Source organism: Neurospora hispaniola (genome assembly GCF_033458365.1).
Source record: "Neurospora hispaniola strain FGSC 10403 chromosome Unknown B0T23scaffold_7, whole genome shotgun sequence".
NCBI classification, from domain to species: Eukaryota; Fungi; Ascomycota; class Sordariomycetes; order Sordariales; family Sordariaceae; genus Neurospora; species Neurospora hispaniola.
Window position 1 is genome coordinate 3,021,375 of NW_026944412.1, and position 20,567 is coordinate 3,041,941.

Genomic DNA, 20,567 nt, shown 5'->3' on the forward strand with positions numbered 1-20,567 from the left:
TGGACCCGTCATGCAGTGGATGCTTGTTGTTGATGAGTTGGGCTGGGCTGGGTCCCGACTGCCCATGCTGTTTGATCGGCCGATGTTCGAGCACTAAGGTCGGCAGGACTTTGAGTATATATAGATAAAGCGATAGTTCGCCTTTGAGCAAATGTCCTTCTCTTTGTGCCCATCATCACTTGCAGACGCACACACTTGGTCCTTTACAACTTCATCAATCCAACGTCCAAGTCAAGCTTATACTTTCGACATGGTACTGATCAAACTCAATCCAACGGTGGACGCCACAGATGCCGTGGCGTCTTCCAAGCACTCGGCAGTTCTTCATAGGCATCTGGACACGACGTTTTTTAACATGACGAGGTCTGAAGGAAACTTTTTGATCCTCGAGAATGACCGCAAGATATTTGATGCTTCGGGAGGCGCTGCGGTCGGTTGCCTTGGCTGGGGCAACCAGAGAGTTGCCCAAGCTGTCACCAACCAGGTACTTGCCGCACCGTACTGTGCGACCATTTTCTACACCACCAGGGTCCAGGAAGAGCTATGCCGCGATTTGGTCCAATCGACAAACGGGGCCATGGCGCGTGCCTACATCGTCAACTCAGGTAAGACAATCACCTCCCAACTTTCCCCAACAGCAACTGACACTTGCCAGGCTCCGAGGCAATGGAGGCGGCTGTGAAGCTCGCCAGGCAGTACTTCCTCGAGATTGACCAGCCACAGCGGACTCGATTCATTTCTCGGAAGCAGTCATACCACGGCATCACTCTTGGTGCACTATCCGTGGGAGGCCACGAGGTTCGGCGGGCCAAGTTCGAGCCACTCTTGATCAAGAATGTCTCGAGAGTGTCGCCGTGCAACGCATTCCGCGGCAAAGCCCCTGGTGAGTCAGATGAGGAATACGCCGAGAGGCTGGCCAAGGAACTTGATGAGGAGTTTCAGCGAGTAGGACCAGAGAACGTTTGCGCTTTTGTTGCTGAGCCCATTGTTGGAGCTGTAAGTTGCTTCACGTGATCGGAGTTGAGCGTGCGCGAATGCTGACTGTTGCTTTTCAGGCTCTTGGGTGTGTGCCTGCGGTCAAGGGTTACTTTCAAGCCGTGAGGGACGTGTGTGACAAGTATGGCGCACTCTTGATCCTTGACGAGGTGATGTGTGGTATGGGGAGGAGCGGCACTCTGCACGCATGGGAGCAGGAGGGTATTGTACCTGATATCCAGACCATCGGGAAGGCCCTCGGGGGCGGTTACCAACCCGTAGCCGGCCTTCTTGCTGGTCACCGGGTGGTCAATGCACTCGAAAAGGGTTCCTCGTGAGTTATGTCCTCGAGAGTCAAACAGTGACGATATACTAACTGAAGCCAACCAGTGTCTTCGTCCATGGTCACACATACCAAGGCCATCCTGCCGCATGTGCCGCAGCCTTGGAGGTGCAGCGGATTGTTCGAGAGGAGAACCTTTTGAGCAATGTCCGCGCAATGGGTGATCTTCTCTCGAGCAGGCTGCGTGAAATACTCGCAAGCCATCCGAACGTCGGTGATATCCGTGGCCGGGGCCTCTTCTGGGGCATCGAGTTTGTTGCGGACAAGGAGAATATGGCCCCTTTCCCGTCAGAGGACCACGTTTGCATGGAAATCTGTCAGCTGGGGCTGACCGACAAGTATGGGATCAACGTGTATCCAGGCGGCGGATCAGTTGATGGAATTACGGGCGACCACATTATCATCTCGCCAGCCTTCAATATCTCGCGTGAAGATGTCGAGTGGATCGCGGCAACAGTAGGCCGGCTTGTGTCCGACTATTTCGCAGCAAAGGCCGGGACTCAATAATGTTTCTATTTCTTTTTTGTTTTCTTCTGTGGATTTAGACCCGCGGTTCATGTTGTCCTTGGGAGCATTCAGGTCCTTGACGGACATGACGTTGGTTTTGGCGTTTACTGATGGGTTTTGCGCCTTTTTCTTATCCGGGACAGATGGAACTGTTCAGGGCGAAGGCAATTTCATGGCTAAAAGAGGACGAGGTAGTTGTAGAAATGCGGAGCTCGAATCTGACGATTATTCACGACCCATGACTATCGTGGAGTGCGTAAAGTGATCGTGGCTGGCCACTCTGTAGATACGTCACATTATTGTAGAGGTTGAAATTGGGTTGAACTGGCCGAGTTTCTTCGGTGACTATCTAGGTCTGTTGGCCGTTTTTCTGTTAAATCGACTGAGGTCGTCTCGGTGTGGCTGCGAGTGCATCAGAGAAAACGGAGATTGAGAAAGTTGCATGAGCTCTTCAGATCTGGCAATGCGTCCCGTCCTTCTGGAAGGCTGAATGGATGGAAGGATTGAGAGAAAAAAAAAAGGGACTTCAGCTCCCGTCTTTCTCTTGTGGGGGGTTCCCGTCGGGAAGAAGTCCGTATCGTGCAATGAGTGGAGCTGCTGCGAGATAGTGGGGCACTGCTGCAGCTTTGGCACAGCCCGCCCGGCCCCGCGCTCACGGGGGAAGCGGGGCGGATTGGCGGATCCCGCCTGCTCGCCCCGGACTGTTTGGTGCAACCTGGCGTTTGTCCCCCTGCCTGTGCTTGGTGGACTTGGAGGTGGTCCGGGTCCTCCGCTAAGCGAGCGGCTCGCGCCTAGCGTTTAGGGGGCGCCAGGGGGCCAACTGGGCGTCAAAGGCCTGGCCTGACGATGACCTACCTACCTTACGTACCGGGCCGTGCTGCCACATCAACGGACTACTCCCGACTTCCGATCCTAGGTCGTTACCCTGCCGTCCTCCGTGTCCGAGTCCCGCTGCCGACGTCCGAATCCACGTACCACACACCGACGATCGAAGCGCGGAGCGCGTCTTAGTTTGGTTCGGATCGCGCCACAACATCGCAACTATGGCTGTCGGCCTCATCAACGGCCGCCTCGCTGCCGACGAGGAAGCCCGGGCAGAAGTTGACGTCCTTAACTCGCGCCTCGAAAAGACATCCCAACTCACAAAGAAGATTCAGGCCTGCCTGGCCAGGCTGGATGCCACCGGCAAGAGTGTTCGGGATGTTGCCGGACCTCTCAGTGGCGAGACTAAGAAGCTTCAGGTTCTGGGCAACAGCAAGTCATCCGGCCCTTCATCCCCGTATCTTGTTCATCGTCGATTGGGGCTGACCGTTGAATTACTGTATGTAGACATCGACGCCGTTATCGCCGCCATCGAAAAATTACGATCCCCCGCCGACAGTAAGAATGACGAAGAACAAATCATCCGCATGGGCCCTGAAAAGGCCGGCCTCCCCAACTACCTGGCATCTATCAAGCGCCTGAACAAGGCATTGAATGACATGAAGGCTTCCAATCTTCGATCAACGCAGCAAACTGTCGCCGACCTTCAGCGTCTAGTCAAGACCGGAAATTCCCAACTCGAGAGTTCATTCGACAAACTACTACGGAGCGAAACACCCCGAGCCATCGAGCCTCTACACTATCTCACCAAGAACATGCCCTTCCCGGTGCTCTCCCAAGAAAAGATCACCAGGCTAGGTCTCATGAACTCGTACCTTACCGGGGTGCACCAACAGAACACTGGGGCAGGAAGCTCGCAAGAGTCGCCCGTCATCAAGATCTATGCCGAAGTCCGGGCTCAGTACCTGCTATCAACTTTGGGCAACCTGGCTACAGCAAGCACCAACACAGCCAAGAAAAAGACTCCAGAGGCAGTATACAGGGCGGGCACCAACGGTATGGGAACCTACGCCCAGGCCATGGAGGGTCTATTCCTAGCCGAGTACGACAACATCTGCAGCATCTTCATGAGGGAGGACTGGGGCCCTGTCTTTCAGGCAACATGCCAACCAGCCCTGGTGGAGCTGGGCAGGACCCTTCGGGAACTGAACAGCCACATCAAGTCGCATATCACCACAGACTGCTACCTCGCATATGAGATCGTCGAGATCATATCCAGTCTGTCCAATAACCTTGAGAACCGAACGGGCGAGCTGAAGAGCTCTCTTGCTGCGGCCCTGAAGCCCATCCGGGAAACGGCCAAATCATCGCTCGTCGACTTGCTCGAGGAGACCAAGCGCCAAGTCAACAGCCTGCAGACGCTGCCCGCGGATGGCGCGCCCACCCCGCTCGCAACACAAACCATGCAGCGGTTGCAGTCCATGGTCAACTTTTTGCGGCCCATATCCAGCATCATGATTTCCATTGGCGATGGCGGCTGGAAGTCGGCCGCTGCATCCAAAGGAGGGGCTACCGATACCATCCCCAGCCTCGTTTCGTTCGATGTCGGTGCGGACGGGCAAGAGATCTTTGCCCACTACTGTGCCGACACCATCGAGACCCTCCTTTCTTCGCTGGATGCCCGTGCCCGTGTCCTATATCAGCAGAAGAAGGCAGTCATTGGTGTGTTCCTGGCTAACAATGTCACCGTCATTGAGCGTATGATCAACGAATCTGGCCTGGTTACCCTTCTCCAGTCTCGCCTCCAAGTGCTCGACGTATGGAGAAAGAAGGCCACTGCTCTCTACACCGAGACCTGCAAGGAAATCAGTATCCATCTGTTTGACACGGTCCATACCAACCGCACCGCACGCCCGGGTTCCGGTCAGGGCATGGTAAGCTCGGCTTCGATCATGAAGGGCCTCAGCTCCAAGGATAAGGAGAAAATCAAGGGCATGTTCACAGCCTTCAATTCCGGCTTCGAAGACATGGTTGCCCGTCACAAGCAGTTCACCATGGAGAAAGAGGTGCGCCAGATGCTTGCACAGGATGTTCAGCACATGCTCGAGCCGCTTTACAATCGATTCTGGGATCGTTACCACGAGATCGACAAGGGAAAGGGAAAATACGTCAAGTACGACAAAGGGTCGATCGCTGCTGTTTTCCGCAGTCTTTACTGATTGCACTTTCTGCGCGGTACATTCGGATCAGGGCTCTATCCGTACGTCCAGTGCAATTGCACTTTAGTATCCGGATATGAAATTCCTACGCAACTGCGAGAATGAGAATAACCCTAAGCTACCCGCGCGTGCTTGCACGAATACACATCCGGACTTCTGAACGGTTTAGGGAGGTGGAGTGCGGCATAGGAGACCGGCAAGACATCAGGCCATAATTGCGTCTCAGGCGTGCATCCTGTCCTTTGATAGGATCTCGCAGACTAACCCATCGCCTATTGGCGAATGGCGTCGGCGCCCGCGCCGTTGTCTCTTGTCTGTGACTGGTGACGGGGATAGGGCGGATGAGAGAGGAGGTCTCACAACGAATTACCTCAATCGAAAACGCATGTGCGTGAAGGGAGATTGTGATTACGGATTCGCTTTGGCCTGCGCATTTTGCATGGGTGTTTTGGACGATTCGCATGTTTCATGACCATTGAACGGGGCTTGAGAAGTTGAGGGAAAGAGGAAGGAAGCATGAAAATGATCATGAGCGGGTCAAGGTTGCCTTCCCCCTTTGGCTTTGATCGAAATCACTGAACTAAATTGCTTATGCTAGGATTTCTAGAGATACCACATTCACGGAGAATGGCGTTATGTTTTTGGACGGTATTCGGCCCGACTTATCTAGAACACGGTTCTCATCATCTTTCGTTGTATATAGATTCATATAATCATGTCTTAATTATGATACTATCGTGACTTTTGACGTCTCCAGAGAAGTCATAGTAATGCACAATCAGGAGATTCCACCACCGATTTAAGTCCGTTCATTAACCATAACACCAGCCAGTCACCCGCAACGGACCTTAGCACAAGCACCCGGCAGGTATAAAAGTACCATGAAGAGAGTGGATAAGGGCTTGGCTAACCAGAAAATCAGATATCATTTTCCGCCCTAGACTCTCTCACAAGTTATAAATCTACCTGTGATTCCGGTTTGTTCCATCTTATAGGAAGCAATGTCGCCAGTCATATCATCTCATCTTGGTTCAATCTTTGGCTGATTGAATGTAACATATACACACCCCCCTACCACCAGCCTATGAGCAATATCTAAGTAGTACCCTATATACATCCGCTAATCTCATGACTCGCTACGATCACGATCACTTGTAGAACCAACAGCTTCTCCAACAACAACAAAAGCTCCATCGGCGATCCCTTTTGGGGATGAGCAAGTCGTCGCCCTTTTCTGCTGCTAACAGGATATCTTTTTGGATATGGTAACCCTTCTATCTCGACCCTTTTCCTTAACTTCCTGCTAGGTTTCACTCCGTTGCCGGTTATGGGATGAAAGTTATACCTAGTATTCCCATCTCTCACGCCTTTGTAGTCGGAGGAAGAGGGAAAATCCACATATCGATGGTACTTTCATCACTTCAGTACCTACCTACTTACTCTCAATCCTCACGTGCTGTATGAATTCTCAGCATAATGGACAGCTCCAGTATCACCTGTCTTACCGACCCACTCTGTGCCAGCCGTGTCCTGCCGTCTTCTACGCTGGGCTCATCTCGTCTGTCTCGCGTCTGTGGCTAGCGTATAGTTTCTCGGCCATGAGCCGTCCGCTCGTCCATTTGTCATTCCGTAACTGTCTATATAAGAGCGGGAGTGGATGGGATGAATGATCGATGCGGGGGGAACGGAGGAACGGATTGTGTGAACAAAAGAGCGAGTGTCTGGGTACGTGTCGCTATACGAACGAACTACTAACCATTGAGAACTCGAAGCTGGATGACACTTTTGATTGATGAGGGGTCGAATGGTTGGAATAAAAGCAGTCAGATGTTACGCTTGCCGAGATCTCGATGAAGTTTTAGTAGCACAAATTCGGAAGAATGGATGGTTGTTCTGAAATTGGGACTGAGATGGACATTAAAGTTCACTCCCTCAAAAAAGGTGCCTCGTGGTACCTACCTGAGTGTGTTCTTCTCAGGAAGGAGCAATACTGGGAGAAAATAAGGGCAGGTACGCTATACATACACGGCAGTTACTCTTCACCCAAACATTCTGTCTTTTCCTCTGTACTTGGTACATTCCATTCCTGTTAAACCTACCATTATCATCTCATCCAAAAGCACGCATCGAGAAGTCGGTCGACAAAATCAGGTTGTTTCTTTTGTTTAAGTTCTCCCAAATCTTTTATGTAGCCTCATCGTGGCGTTTCTAAATCCAGGCCGTCTAAAGGCACAGTAGATCGGAATGTCGCGACACAGTTCGGACTGGGAGAAAAGGCGACCTGATTACTTAGTACTCGGCGATGATCATACCAGCCTAAATCTTGAGGGGTCATGTATGACGGTTCTATGCTCGATGCAACAGAAAGGTTCCAAAATCAGAAAAGCTTGCTATTTGTTTCTAGTTTGTCATAGAGTCGTACGTTCATGATATGTTTGTTTGTTGGGAGTATCTCCCAAACACCCAACGTCCACCGAGCGAGCTTGGCCCGCTCACTTGCTTGGACACTCCCCGCTTCATCGTCTCCTACAGTCTTTTACCTCCCCTCTCCATCCGCGGAGAGCTAGGTTACGGTCCGGGAGGAGTCGAGAATGGTGCATGTTCAGGGGACCATGGTCATATAATGGCAATATGTACGTCAGAAGCAAGGGGGAGTCAACTCCGTAGGGGAAGGGGGCCTGGAGAGAGCAGCGGAGAATATGTTGGACGACAGGATTATCGTATCATTATTACATTGAAAACTTGTGATGGTTTTGCGTAGGAAAGTATAGAACTGGGTTGGTGGTTTCAGTTGACCTATGCTTCTTTCTGCTCTTCTCCCGATGTGTTCTTCATGTTTGCGTTATATTCGTACCTTCACCGAGGGTTTTAGTCCTGACTCTACTGGGGTCAGGTACAGTAGGAACGAAGAGAGGAAGCTGGGGTGAATTAAGGTAAACAAATGAACGAGGCCCCAGTTAAACTATAAATTGGATATCAGCATAGTTATGAAGATATTAACATTGTCGAGTGGTCATGATGCATTGACAAAGTCAAACAGCGAATTAACTAGGTACCAAAGGTTCTCCTTTCCGATTTCCATGACTCCTTCCAAAGTTGCAAATTTCCGAGCATAGATATTCCCTTCCTCAAGCGCCATCCGAACATACTCCAAGCAGGTAAAACCAAAAAAAAAACAAAAAAAAACAAAAAACCAAACACTCTGCTATGCACGATAAAGGAGATAAGGAAATTTCAAAGAAGCAAGCCAAGGGCCCGTTCCGCCAAACAACCAAAAACAAAGGCAAATTCCCAACAACACCATCTCGATCCCAACCACAACCAAAAAAAAAAAGCAACTGTTATGCAAATATTGAAGAAAATTCCTCGAACGCCCCAAGTCGAAAAGAACGGAACCAGGTGAATAGAGGAAATGTTGTGGGGGTGGAGGTGATCTCGTCCATCAGATGAGAGGAGACATAAACAAGATAGATACACGGTGGTTGTCAAGCATTGAAGCAAGCCGCATATAAATGCACGAGTTTCATGCATCTGATATGCAGTGTCGTACGGTTGAAAGAGGTGTACTGTAGATCAGACTTGCTTCTGCAGGACGATTGTTGTTTATTGGCCGCAGTTGAAAGTGGATGAGGTGGGAAATGTTTGTTTGTTCGATTTCCCAGACGCCATGCATCGCCGGTGAGGAACAGCGTCGTGAAAGATGTGATGGACGGTTGTAGTAGACGTGGGTGTTTGGACGAAAGGCCTTGAGGCCCGGTTTTGTCATTTGTCGTGATCCAATGAGTGACTTGGAAGGCGGATTCCGCCCGAGATCTGGTTAAAGCTGACGGGAAGGAAGCGAGATCAACGAAGCAAGGACGCCATGGATCGGCCATGACGAACTTTCGTTGGAGGTGGAACTTGAGCTGGCGTGGAATTATTTGCAGACTTTAGACGACTTGCAGACCGAGCGGCATGATGCAGCCAGCCCAATCGGGTAAATCAGCCCCAGCTGGGACTTTTAGGCTTCAGAATGAGATGCCAGTCTTAGTATGGGCAGCTAGCACACTCGGCGCCCACAGGGCAGTAGTCGTGTGTACCAAAGTCAACTGCCTTGCAGCAGAAAGAGCAGCAGTGGTTGACAAGAGGCTGGTACTCCTTGACGGCCATGTTGAATATTGTTTTGATGGTTGAGGTTGAGGAAGATAGTTGTTGGTGGTGACTTGTATGTGTGTGAAGACAACTTTTGTCGCTGTGTAAGCTCAAATGTGTGGCAGTGTATGTATGAGATTATACAGGGTAGAGACTGATAGAGGTTGATATAGTAGAAGAGAGGAGGTATAAAAAGGATGATGATGATGATGATGGTGCTGCTTTCACTTGAAGTCAGAAGCACCTTGAGAGCGACCGGAAGGCAGTCTTAAGTAATTTTGGAAGAAGAGGAAGCGTCTGTGTTGGCGGTGGTATTGGACGTGGTGAGCAAGCAAATGATTTGTTGTGAACAGGCACTGACGAGGTCGACGAAAGAGCCTCTCTTGGCTTGTACGGGTACCTTAGACAAGGTTACCTTTGATGTTGGCCAAGACGGGCGAGGATTGGGTAGCCTGGAGGCCATCTCCTCGGTAGCAAGAAGCAGCAAGGGCACCATGATGCCCGTGGGTAAGATGGACAGGCGAGAGATAGAGGCCAAGTACACATCCAGGTACAAGGACGACAAGGGCGCCGCTGTTTCGATTGGGGATGATGACGGTTTCTGGAGACGGAGACCCAGGTCGAATTGTCCATTGAGTTCCAGCGATATTGAGGGACTGGCTCCGGATCGATGTCTTCCACTTGGATGGACGTATGAGACGACGCGAGGTCATGATGGGCAACGAACCACGGGACGTACCGTAGCCTAGGACGGGAGAGGAAAATCTTGTCTGAGACCTGGACGCCTGAAAAGAGCCTGCCATATCCTCTATCCCATTCATCACTTGAAGAGTACTACTGCCCTGATGGAAAGCGTGTTTCACAGCATCTGGGGCACACGAGTTTGTGCCTGTGCCTTTGCCTCTTGTGTTGTGCGACCCCAAAACAGGTACGTAGACCTCCTCGATACGTACATGTACTTGTTGGCCAAATACGCAGTCAGCCCTAGCTTGTTAATCGTCCGATTCCCCGATGAACGTTTTTTTGGATGAATGTACATACACTAGGGGCCCTGTTCATCTTGACGAACGTGATCCTTGCATGTAAGGGGGGAAGGGGGTCATTATGAATGGGGAAATTCCCTAGCTCATTCCGGATGGCGAATGAAACTGCTGCAGAGAGGTGTTGACGCTAAATTTCCCACAGCGATTCCTGAAATAAAGTTCAGTTACGCGTGGAAGCCCGGCTAGCTTGCCAAGCCGTGCCGTTGGAGATCACAACAGTGTTTGCCATTGACAAAGAAAAAGATGAACGCAAAAAAGGACTGCTTATCGTGAATGCAACTGCATCCATTCAACCGAACCAGACTTTTCAGCAAGTAAAGTCCACCATGTTGATCGCATCGCATGTCGATAATGTGACTGTGGGGCGGGAGGGTCACGAGATAGCAAAACGGGAGCGGATTGACCTTTGTGCAATATGAATATCCAACCTTCAATGACAAGCTTAAGCCACGGGAGGATCTGGTTGCTCGGCTAATGAGTAGATATACCTGATAGACGTACCTATTCTTATCACACTCGATCCGAATGAGGTCTGGGGGACCCTGGGCTGTCCGACACGATGAATCCGAGGTACATAGCTGAAAACACCCAGTTTTACATTTGTGTGAAGAGATACGCTCAAGTCTGCCTTTCTGTGGCAGCCCAAGAGACTTTTGTGGCGCAGAAACGTGTGGTTCTTGCCCTATGCCGCATATTGGAAACATTGGTTGGTACTCTGAGTCGTTTGTTTAAGGTAGTATGCGGTTTAATAAAAAAAAGAAAATTGGTGTATTTTTCCCGCAAGACGGCATCGGGTCGTACGGACGGAGCCGCGATAGGTCCAGTGGTAGTAAGCTCGACGTCGAGGACAGGAATTGCAGTCTTGCGTGCGATCATGTCCTACGATACAAACTTTTGCTCTTACGAGTCGTCATCCCATTTCTTTCAGTGTCATTTCATCTCTCATCAAATATTCTCTGTTCTGAGACTAGTCTCAAGGAGCGTTTCAGATACCGTAGTTGTAAATTGCACCGAAGAGACTGTCGTCAGAGTTACCACGTTGGTCCTAGCAGATTATCAGTTCACAGCCGATGGATGGGTGATAATCGATATTGTATGTTAACGTTATCCTTATGCCATATTTCGGAACGTTAGTATCACGGACGCGATGTGTTTCGGTGCAAAGCACTTTCGTGAATTGGAGTCAAGCACAGATCGACCCCTACAGTAATCCCCAGACCAGCTGAGCTCAAATGGCCAGGAAGAAGACGACAGGAGACTGATGACGATACCAGTGCCAATGGATTTCCGCGAGCGTGATATTCGTGAATGTCCCAGATGTCACGGCGTGTCTGGGTAGGGTACCTGCGGACTCATGCCATCGGTAGAAGTAGAAGTACTTTACCTAGGTAATCATCTCACCAGCCGGCCCTGCTGTAAGCTTAGCAGGGACTGCCCAAAGTGGAATGTATGGAGGCCAACATGAAACGAAGACAAGATCGGGACTATGGGGCTCGCGGCAGTCATCAATTTGTTTCTCATTAGATGCAGACTGCCTATCAACCCCTCGCATTTCGACAGCGACATATTGACCTGGACAAACCGTTGGCAACAGTGACTTACTTGCAAGTGTTTGCGCGTGATATTCATACTCGGAGTACCAGTGACTATCAAATTTGTTGATAGGTGGCCCGTTTGTGCCCTCCCTTGTCCGGATAAGAGATGCGTGAAGGTAAATGTCAAAGCGAACTGAAGACGCGAGTTGACAAAGTGAAGTGAGCAATGTCGCATCTGAGAAGGGCCAAGCGGGGGCTACAGTTTGCACTAATGCATAAAACCCCAAACGCTCTCTAGTGTGGGTGCAACCTTATGCGCTGCATAGTGTACATTTAGAAACCCTTGTTATTGCAATCAATGTCGCCAGCTCAAGGTTTTTGTAGAAAATGGGGTTTTGCAAAAGAAGGAACAGGTGGGTCTGATCAAGCGATTATCTATGCCCCAGTATATACATAAGTATAAGTGTACCCTCCTGCTAGAATTAGACCCCTATCAATACAATTTCTGGGCCGTCAATTGTTGCAATTGCATGTTTCCGTCTTGCTATACACCATACCCACGTCTAAAAAAATGCGGACAGTCGAAATCCTCTATAAGAGAGGGGGATTTGCTACAGCCCGGCAGTCATTGTATCAATAGGGGTTCCTACTGTAACATGGTAACGACGGTACGTACCCTTGGTGCTAGCGTGGGCCCTTGCCCTGCCTTTAACGATATGGGATGAACACTTTCCGTCGCGCTCCGTGATGATCTGATTTCCCCAGAACTTGGCGATTGCAACCTTCTCCTCCCGCCATTGCGACGGTAGTGTGCAAAGTGGAAGGAACGTACATCAGATGGTAAAAGCCTCCAAAGCGAGGGACGGGAGGGCGCGCAATGGCTCGCTACGCTCCTGCACCTCCAGGCAGCTTGAGAACCTCTCTGGCCAGACAAGGTGTCATCACTCATCGTCCTTTCCTCCCCTAAGCATGTTATCGCTCCGTCCCTGTCCCGGCTATCGCCTACTGACAGCAAGTGCACCCACCGGCGCAAGAATCGCCGACGAGGCCATTTCGGCGACCTTCTTTCATCCATCCGTCCCGTCTTACCCAACATCCCCGCATCTCGATAGGACCGCTTTGACTGGAATCATCATGGCACCTCAATCACCTCCTTTCGGTGTACCAGCTTCGCCAACCAACTGATCCAGTATGGTGAAGGTATCGACGGGACTGAGGATGTTTGCGTTCGTTTAGACTCCTCCCAAAAGAAGTGAAGTCTTTCTGGTAGACATGTTGTTCAAGATGCTCCCAGGTCAGCGCTACCTACGCCTTACTCGACCAAAAGTCCTGGAAGTCCCCGCCAATCATTGCGGTCAATTCCTCTTGGACTCGAGCCAAGCAATTTCTGCATGGAAACTCTCCCGAACTCCTCTTGGTCGCAAGCCCTCCTTCCTCCTCACGCCAGCGATGGATGGCACTACCAACTTTGTACCATACATGACCGGTTACCAATGCCTGCTTGACTACCTGCCCACTGTAGGCACCGGCACTGTGAGTGTGCTGTCCCGATGGCGTATTTTACGTACACACATGCTACCTTCCGCTTGATGTAGCATCGCACCGTGGTACCCACGGTAGTTAGTCACACACACAACCCACCAGTTCTCATGAAATTCAACTCACAAAGGGTTTCGCAGAGGACGTCACGACCTTCTTCGGCCATTGCTCCGGCGAAGGGAGGGATTATGTACGATAGCCCAGTCTCTGCTCCATACCCTTTCATTGTACCAGGGTACTTTTTGCGCAAGCTTGAATGACAAGTCTCACAATAGCACCATCAGGAAATCCAACTGGCGGAGACCGGCCTCTCAGTGTCAGCATCTCGGCATATGCTGGTCTCTCGAGAATGTGTCGATCCCACGCAAGTATCAAGGACGCCAAATGGGCCTAACATAGCCACGATAGCAGTCGGCACTTTGTCTAGTACCATGTGTGATAACACTCGACATTATACTCTATGTAGGTAGCTACCGTGAATTCTACCTGTCACCCCTTCACTGGTGCGTCTTCCGAAACTACGAGGCCTATCAGCTTAACCAGCCTCATGAAAGAAGCTGAAATCGTGTCTTTCGCTGCTAATGATGCCTTGACCGGGTCTATTGGTCTTAGCCGTTCAGTGTTCCCTTGCCCGATCATGCGAACCACGCAACTGCCAGCCGAAACTGATACCAGATAGTCCACCTGCATATCCCCAATCTTATGCCGCATTTGTCATGATCGAGGATTTGGGCAGCAGTCTGAAAAGGTCCTCATCAAGATCCCAATGGTCAAGAGGTATTCCAAGAGGCTGGCAATGAGATCTTCCAGAGCAGGCCGAGTTTGTCAATGGTATGAATGGCAAAGTGTGTCTCCTTCACCAGGTGATGTTCAATATACCTATCACCATGCAGAATCCGTATTGCCAGCAGCGTGGCTTGGGGCCTCAAGCTTGTAGCGTATCTTCCTCCTGGCAGATTATCATGTGTCTTCCACAGTTCCATAGCTGGTTCAAATCTGGCGTAAGCTTGTTCCTTCTTCGCCTTGGCAAACATTGACCGTACTCAGTTGATGTGATAGTTGCCTGAGACATTGTGTCAGACCAAAACACGAGATCCAAACACCAGCAGATAGCGCCCCAAGAGCAGTTTGCTTCGTTCCATCTACTGATAGGAATATCTGCTTCGACGTGCTTGGTGCCTTTCCTTTTTGGCTTTCACGGCCCTTCTGGAGAGGATAACAGTCACTGTCCGTTTAGAAATTCGGATCAGCCGTAAGCCTTGGAGATACACTACATAAGTACCGTTGCCCTACTCATACCCAGACAGACGATCGGCACAGATTTCGACCTCCTGTGTCTGGTCTCAGCTGGGCCCTGCTGGCCCTGCCAAGCTTATCCAATGTGGGAGAGCAATGAGCATGATCGGCATAGGAATTGGGCTTCAATGCCACCGAACCCAGTGCTTTGGTTGCCTACAGCCCCATTTTGTCTTCTCCCGATGGGCTTGCGTCCGCTGCTTCGAAGCACTGTGGCAAGGTGTGAAGCAAAAGCCACAAAACACCTCAGAGATTATGCGCACCGTATCTGCAGAAACGGAGGTTGGGTTTTGCTGCAGTGTCCGAAGCCAGTCAGACGATCACTCGGCGAGTCGGAATGGGATATGTTACAGTTGGCTTGGCGAGGCTGTTGATGAGCAGCCAAATGGGACAATTCTTGACTATGTACCTGGCACGCCTGGCTTCCTGGCCACTTACACCGGGGATTAGTGATTCACCATCCCAGCAAAACACCCCTACCTCCAGTCGGAGTTCGGCTTCCTAGGGAACCCAAGGGGATGGATGCGTACTGCACGAGTCCGCCATGGCTCCGATCCGGCCATCAATTGGCCATTGATCCAATGTTTCAGTGCACAATGTGGCGTGCTGCTCTCATTCTTCGGGCCGCAGTCGTTCTCAGCTCGTCTATGTTGATGAGCAAGCACTGGATATGTGTTTGTCTTTTCTTTTCCTTCTCTAGTCTTGGTCTTTGAAAGCTGAGAATCACGGGAAACACAGGCATTTCTCTCCTTGGAAGCCGAGGAGTGAGCATCAAAAGATGGATCAGATCCCCTGTTCGCATAACCAACTTGGTATGTACTCCCTCAGAGTATGATGCGGGCCGGGGTCCCCTGGCCTGTCATCTCTTCTTAATCCAAACCCTATCGTCTTCCGATATTACATCCTTTTAAGCAGTTTTGAGACCTCGATTCCGATGCTGGAAGAGATACTTTCCCGGTTTTCTTAGGTCGCAACATACATCATGCTGCGATCCCTGGGACGAATAGCGAATTCACCTCAAGCACACCGCAATGCCACTACGTTTTGCACCTCCGCCGAAATTGAGACTTTTGCGGTGCCAGTAAATATCTTGGGGGTCTCGTGACGCAGCAGTGTCGGTCGTCGTCTTACGCGGGATGAGTTTTCTGTCGCCTATCTACAGGACAACATCTGGAGTTACCCTTCATCTTACCCCAGCGTATCTTTCGTTCTGATGCATACTGGTATGTCGTCAACTCACCCAACCATTTCTCGGCTCCATTGCTACCGCGTATATGATCGAATCGAGATTCTGCAAATCTCCGAACAGCTTCGGATAGCAGCTAATGGCTTTAATCACATAAGCGAACTCCACCACCAACAATAGAAAACACGATTCATCATTAACTAATCATTTCACATGTCGTCATGTCTAGTGTCGTCACAGGCTCCCGTCGTTGCTAGTCGTGCAAAAGGGGGGCCAGAGGATTAGGGTGTTTCATAGGGGTCTTTCCAGGCGTTCTCGCGAATCGAGGTACCGACCCCTGTGACTGCCAGACATGGTGACGGTGTGGCAAAAGGGCGTTAAAGGAGAAACCGAAACTTTAAAATTTCTCCTTTCCCTGTCAGCAAAGACAACTTAAGCATTGAACGCCAATTTCCTCGCTTGTGTCGCATGAGTTGAAAGGGAAAGAGGAACTGACCTGTACTTGTGAGCAAACCATTCGCCCTTGCCTTTTCCAAGCACTTCGGTTGTGTGCCGGAGAAAGGATTGTTTGTCTCAAGACGCTAACAAAACCCCCTTAAAACCTCGTTCCTTTCAGCGCTACGCAGGCCTGAAGGCCCTGGAATAGCATCACTTTCCCTTGGTGCTATGTACGCTCAGATCATACGTGTGAATAACCTGGAACTCGCACAATGTCCTTTGAATGCGGTTTATCCTCTGTTCCAGCACCGTTGATGATGACATTTCGAGACTCTATCGAGTCCGTCACCTGCATCATACACTATAGTGCACGAGCAGATGACTTCCATCCAGTTGATTTGCAAACGAAAGTACGCGGGGGGGAGGATTCTATATCCGAGTAAATATACTGTTATGAACCCCTAAAGGTCGAATGCGTCGCCATTATGAAGAATCGGGGTCACAAATGCCGAGACCACCGACACCGTTACCGGCCGGCACTTCATCAACTACCCGATCGAGGATGCGGGGCGCGCGATGTGACGATGGGCGTGATGATGTCCCGCTTCCCCGCGTTTTTGGAGTTCACTCCGTCAAACAGTCCCCGTCCCGTCATCTTGGACTCTTGATGGGCGAGAGGATCAACCAACTGTGAGGCTCCCAGCCTGCCTGTCAAGCCTGCCTGTCACATGAAGAGCATGCTTTCGAGAAGAGAACTGAAAGGCGGCCGGGGGCGGGCTTACTTTTTGGTTCTTGAAGCGTCGGGCCGCGGGTAGGTCATCCCGAAGCTATTGATGATGTTGACTGGCGGATTGTTTTGAAGCTTGATTCTTCTGCAAAGCTTTTACCCAGCATCATCAACCTCTGTGCAAGCTCCTCTGGATCATGACGACCCTTGCCTCTGTCAATCACACCGCTTAATCAGTCTTTTTCATCCTCTCCAAGCTCCCACCATTACCTAGCTATCAATCACCGTCCAGTCGAAGGAAAACAATAGACAGATAAACAACACCAACAATGTCCTCCTCCCCTGGCCCCTACAAGCTCGTCACCGTCAACACGGCTCCCGATCGCGCCAAGCGTCTCATCGGCCGTGTTGTCGAAGACGTCAAGGACAAGTACACCATTATCCATGTCGGCAACGCTGCCTGTAAGTGTTCGCTCCCGTGGTTTCTGTTGATTATCGCCTCCTTTACCTTCCCAATCGTTGACTGACTGGCTCAAACCAAACAGCAATCGAAGAAGTAAAGTCTGTAGTCGAAGAACACCGACCCAACATTCTGGTTTGGCGCCCCTTAGTCCGCATACTCAAGCAACGTAGAGAATATACAAAGATAGCTAACACAAAACTGCAGTTCACGGCATCAATGTGGACTCCCGAAGAAGCTCATCAGATTATTACCATTGCCAAGGAAGTGGTCGGCGAGGACCTCAAGACTTTTTCTTTGCCACAGGGGTTGCAGGTGAATAAGGGACCGGATACGGTGGTGGAGTATATCAAGGAGAACTTGCCGAGTTTGTTGGGTTAAACAGTGGTGGGGGGTCTTGTCAAGGCTCTTCTCTTCTTTTTGAAAGGCGAGAGATAGAACGAGTAAAGGGTTTACTGTGTTCTGTGGCTTGTGTATTCGCGAATACCTTGGGTGACAGGAGATGTGAAGACGCGAGGAGATAAAATGGAGCATCGAAATGTCTAGACAAGATTTATCTTGAAGATCAGACAGAATATGTTTCCAGCGGGTCCGTTAAACAGCCGGAGTTCCGTCCAGTCAATGGTTTCTAAATTTTATCTGCCTTGTCATCTTGTTCAAATTCTATAAACCTGGCAAGTCCTCTCCTCTAGATCTTCGATGAAAGTGAAAATTGGGTCTAAGGAAACGTGCCGATATCCCACTTTCAGAACAACGGATTGTAACGTCGAAGAGAGTAAAAAGTTTTGCACATTGTACTTGTTCATAACATTCGTTGGCACTCCCGGTTTGCTGTCTTGCTAACTGTTCTTTTCCGGCCTGAAGTCATTAAATCAAACCATCTCACATCAATCCATTATACCTAATCCTCCTCTCACTGCTCGTTCTTCATGACATTATACAAACTGCCAATATGCGGCAAGATCTCCACCACGAACTCATCACCATCATGCAACAACTCCTTAGGATTCTTAGCAAAGCCAACACCAGCCGGAGTGCCGGTTATGATAACGGTACCCTTGGGCAGCGTGGTGCCCTGCGACAAGAAGCTGATAATTTCTTGAACCGAGAAGATGAGGTCACTGTGTAGTCCTGTCAGCATCCCATCCAACACCACAAACAAAGCACAGAAAACAAAACTGGACAAAACAGACAAAGAAAGGAAAAAAAAAAAAAAAAAACTCACGTCAAGGGACTCTCCTGCACCACCTTCCCATTCTTCAACCCTCTGACCTTCAGCCCGCCCACATCCCCAATAACCTCCTTGCTAACCAACACGGGGCCAATAGGACAACTGCCATCGAAACCCTTAGAGTAACACCACTGCGTCTGCGCAAACTGGGACGCGCGGCTGCTAATGTCGTTGCTGGCGGTGTAGCCGAGGACGTAGTCCAGCGCTTCTGCTTCGCTGACGTTCTTGCAGTCCTTGCCGATAATGATGGCCAGCTCGGACTCGTAGTCGGCCGAGTCCGACTCGATGGTGTGCTTGGGAATGGGCGTGGGCGCCGGGTAGGGGTCGGCCAGGGCGGTGGCGGGCTTAAGGAAGAGGGTGGGGATCTCGGGGATGGACATTTTGGCTTCTTCGGCGTGTTTTTTGTACTGTTTATTTTGGTTCAGGCGGGAACGTTTAGCTCAGTTGTGCAGCCAAGTTGGGGAATTAAATTGCAGGCATCTAGGTAGGCGTAGAGGAGGTTTTGGGGGTGTGAGGGGGCAAAAGCTTACATTCAAGCCAATGCAGCGGATGGTGCCGGCTTCTTGGGCAGTGACAGGAGAGAGAATTCGGCCGATGATGGCCTTGTTGCCGGTGGGAGAGCCGGCGTCGAGAACGGAGGTGCCAGAGTAGACGTTCACTTCGACATCTTCGCCCTTGCGGACGGCGGCGCCGACGTCGACTTGGCTGTCGACGGGCTCGCCAATGAGGACCTTGGAGTCATCGCCCTTGGGGACGAATCTTACGAGACCTAGATAAGATTCGACTGTCAGTTTTGTTGCCGTTTAGATATTTTGGCGTCTGGAGGAAGGGTGACTGGAGAAGGTGTTGGACTCACGGCTAAACGACATGATTTCTGTGTTTCTTCTAAACTTTCAAAAGACCGATGGACTAAAACATTGGTTCAGCACAAGAACAGTGATAATTTCAAGGAGCACACTTGTACTTCAATTTTCAGTCACCGCTTGTCAAGTCAAAACAGTCCGGGGCCGCAATTCGGAGAAGGAGATCAGCACCACGATGAGGGGCAGCAGCCACACCCCAGAGCATGTGAATGGAGCTCAGAAATATGGCCGAAGCTAATAGTAGTGTAGGAGTGCAGTTAGTTAACCTGCTAGCATAAGGCTTACTAACCACTTGTTCATCATGCCTCTGGCCAGTGTCCGGCAGTAGTAGGTAGGTACTGCACTAAGCATGTCATTGTAGGACAATCTGTACCATCCGCAGATCAGGCTGATTTGCTGCATGCGTAGAAATGTTGGAGATTTGGAGAGGTTTCCCCGAAGCCGCATGCTATCCTTGATATGTAGCTCTTCAGCGCTGCAGGCTGTAACAAGTGCCGGATCGTGGTATCGTAGACCAATATTCGCAACGGGATGGACTGAAGCCCAGGCTGGATAGAAGACGCCATGAAAAGACAGCATAGACAACGATCATTGAAGAAAATAACGACATAATGAATTCCCTTGTTTTGTTCCCCATTTCTTCACCGCGAGGATTCCTCGAGGACCTGGAACCGGGTAGAGCACCCCCATATTCCCCCGCAAGTGCGGGAATCCTACCCCATCTGCTCTCAAAGCGGGAAACACATGGCGTTGAGTTTGGGGAACGGGAGGGGACGCCAGCGGACGCCAGAAATACGGTTTGTATTAAGAAACACATAAGCTTTTGTCAGCGCTGAAGGGTCCCCCTTGGCCCTGTCTATGGAGACCGACCCCCTGGCGTAGGTTCTTCTGCCAAATCCGGACGCTGTAAACTGTGGTTGGACATGCCAATGCCGAAGTAAACAACGCTACAGCCCACTGGAAAAAAAGAATAAACATGATCCGAAATGGAGGTGAACGGAGGTCAAAATGTCAAAAAGAAAGAAAAAAAACATACAGCACCTGGGATTCGCTGGTCGTCACCGACCCAACTACTAGTCAGGCGATTAGTAGTTTATCTATGGGAGAGCGGACGGGATCCCGAGTTTTCTACTATCTATGGCCGTATGTAAATTTTGTTCCAGAAGGATGGTCTTATATACTTCATTCAACCCCAAAAAATGCTGCAAGTTAACAACACGAGGTCTCCAACCACACAAGCACAAGTTCGTAG

General features: G+C 50.4%; 8 protein-coding genes across 8 annotated transcripts; 6 read left to right on the plus strand and 2 right to left on the minus strand.

Annotated features, from left to right (window-relative positions):
• Positions 1-250: 250 nt before the first annotated feature.
• Positions 251-1,825, plus strand: B0T23DRAFT_431786 (pyridoxal phosphate-dependent transferase; the record flags this gene model as incomplete). The annotated part of the gene is made up of 4 exons (XM_062840342.1): positions 251-605; positions 656-996; positions 1,056-1,309; positions 1,366-1,825. The coding sequence occupies 4 exons, from the start codon at positions 251-253 to the stop codon at positions 1,823-1,825; spliced, it is 1,410 nt and encodes a 469-aa protein (XP_062690302.1).
• A 760-nt stretch (positions 1,826-2,585) lies between these two features.
• On the plus strand, positions 2,586-4,925 carry B0T23DRAFT_223939 (Cullin repeat-like-containing domain protein). The gene is made up of 2 exons (XM_062833778.1): positions 2,586-3,079; positions 3,155-4,925. Exons 1-2 carry the CDS (start codon positions 2,869-2,871, stop codon positions 4,864-4,866), a joined length of 1,923 nt encoding a protein of 640 aa, XP_062690303.1. The 5' UTR covers positions 2,586-2,868; the 3' UTR covers positions 4,867-4,925.
• A 3,464-nt stretch (positions 4,926-8,389) lies between these two features.
• On the minus strand, positions 8,390-8,632 carry B0T23DRAFT_323842 (uncharacterized protein; the record flags this gene model as incomplete). The annotated part of the gene is made up of 1 exon (XM_062835378.1): positions 8,390-8,632. One exon carries the CDS (start codon positions 8,630-8,632, stop codon positions 8,390-8,392), a length of 243 nt encoding a protein of 80 aa, XP_062690304.1.
• Positions 8,633-9,332: 700 nt separating this feature from the next.
• On the plus strand, positions 9,333-9,746 carry B0T23DRAFT_323841 (uncharacterized protein; the record flags this gene model as incomplete). The annotated part of the gene is made up of 1 exon (XM_062835377.1): positions 9,333-9,746. The coding sequence occupies one exon, from the start codon at positions 9,333-9,335 to the stop codon at positions 9,744-9,746; it is 414 nt and encodes a 137-aa protein (XP_062690305.1).
• Positions 9,747-12,357: 2,611 nt separating this feature from the next.
• B0T23DRAFT_224005 (uncharacterized protein) lies at positions 12,358-13,977 on the plus strand. Its single transcript, XM_062833780.1, has 4 exons — positions 12,358-13,108; positions 13,245-13,304; positions 13,399-13,576; positions 13,727-13,977. Exons 1-4 carry the CDS (start codon positions 12,848-12,850, stop codon positions 13,912-13,914), a joined length of 687 nt encoding a protein of 228 aa, XP_062690306.1. The 5' UTR covers positions 12,358-12,847; the 3' UTR covers positions 13,915-13,977.
• Positions 13,978-14,001: 24 nt separating this feature from the next.
• B0T23DRAFT_322668 (uncharacterized protein) lies at positions 14,002-15,245 on the plus strand (the record flags this gene model as incomplete). The annotated part of the gene is made up of 5 exons (XM_062835311.1): positions 14,002-14,115; positions 14,221-14,366; positions 14,422-14,859; positions 15,073-15,082; positions 15,111-15,245. The coding sequence occupies 5 exons, from the start codon at positions 14,002-14,004 to the stop codon at positions 15,243-15,245; spliced, it is 843 nt and encodes a 280-aa protein (XP_062690307.1).
• Positions 15,246-16,909: 1,664 nt separating this feature from the next.
• B0T23DRAFT_224065 (uncharacterized protein) lies at positions 16,910-17,932 on the plus strand. Its single transcript, XM_062833781.1, has 2 exons — positions 16,910-17,223; positions 17,307-17,932. Exons 1-2 carry the CDS (start codon positions 17,091-17,093, stop codon positions 17,600-17,602), a joined length of 429 nt encoding a protein of 142 aa, XP_062690308.1. The 5' UTR covers positions 16,910-17,090; the 3' UTR covers positions 17,603-17,932.
• B0T23DRAFT_387475 (uncharacterized protein) lies at positions 17,899-19,714 on the minus strand. Its single transcript, XM_062837685.1, has 5 exons — positions 19,605-19,714; positions 19,309-19,361; positions 18,983-19,221; positions 18,447-18,859; positions 17,899-18,342 (listed from the first exon to the last, which is right to left on the minus strand). Exons 2-5 carry the CDS (start codon positions 19,319-19,321, stop codon positions 18,135-18,137), a joined length of 873 nt encoding a protein of 290 aa, XP_062690309.1. The 5' UTR covers positions 19,322-19,361; positions 19,605-19,714; the 3' UTR covers positions 17,899-18,134.
• Between the last annotated feature and the right edge of the window lie 853 nt (positions 19,715-20,567).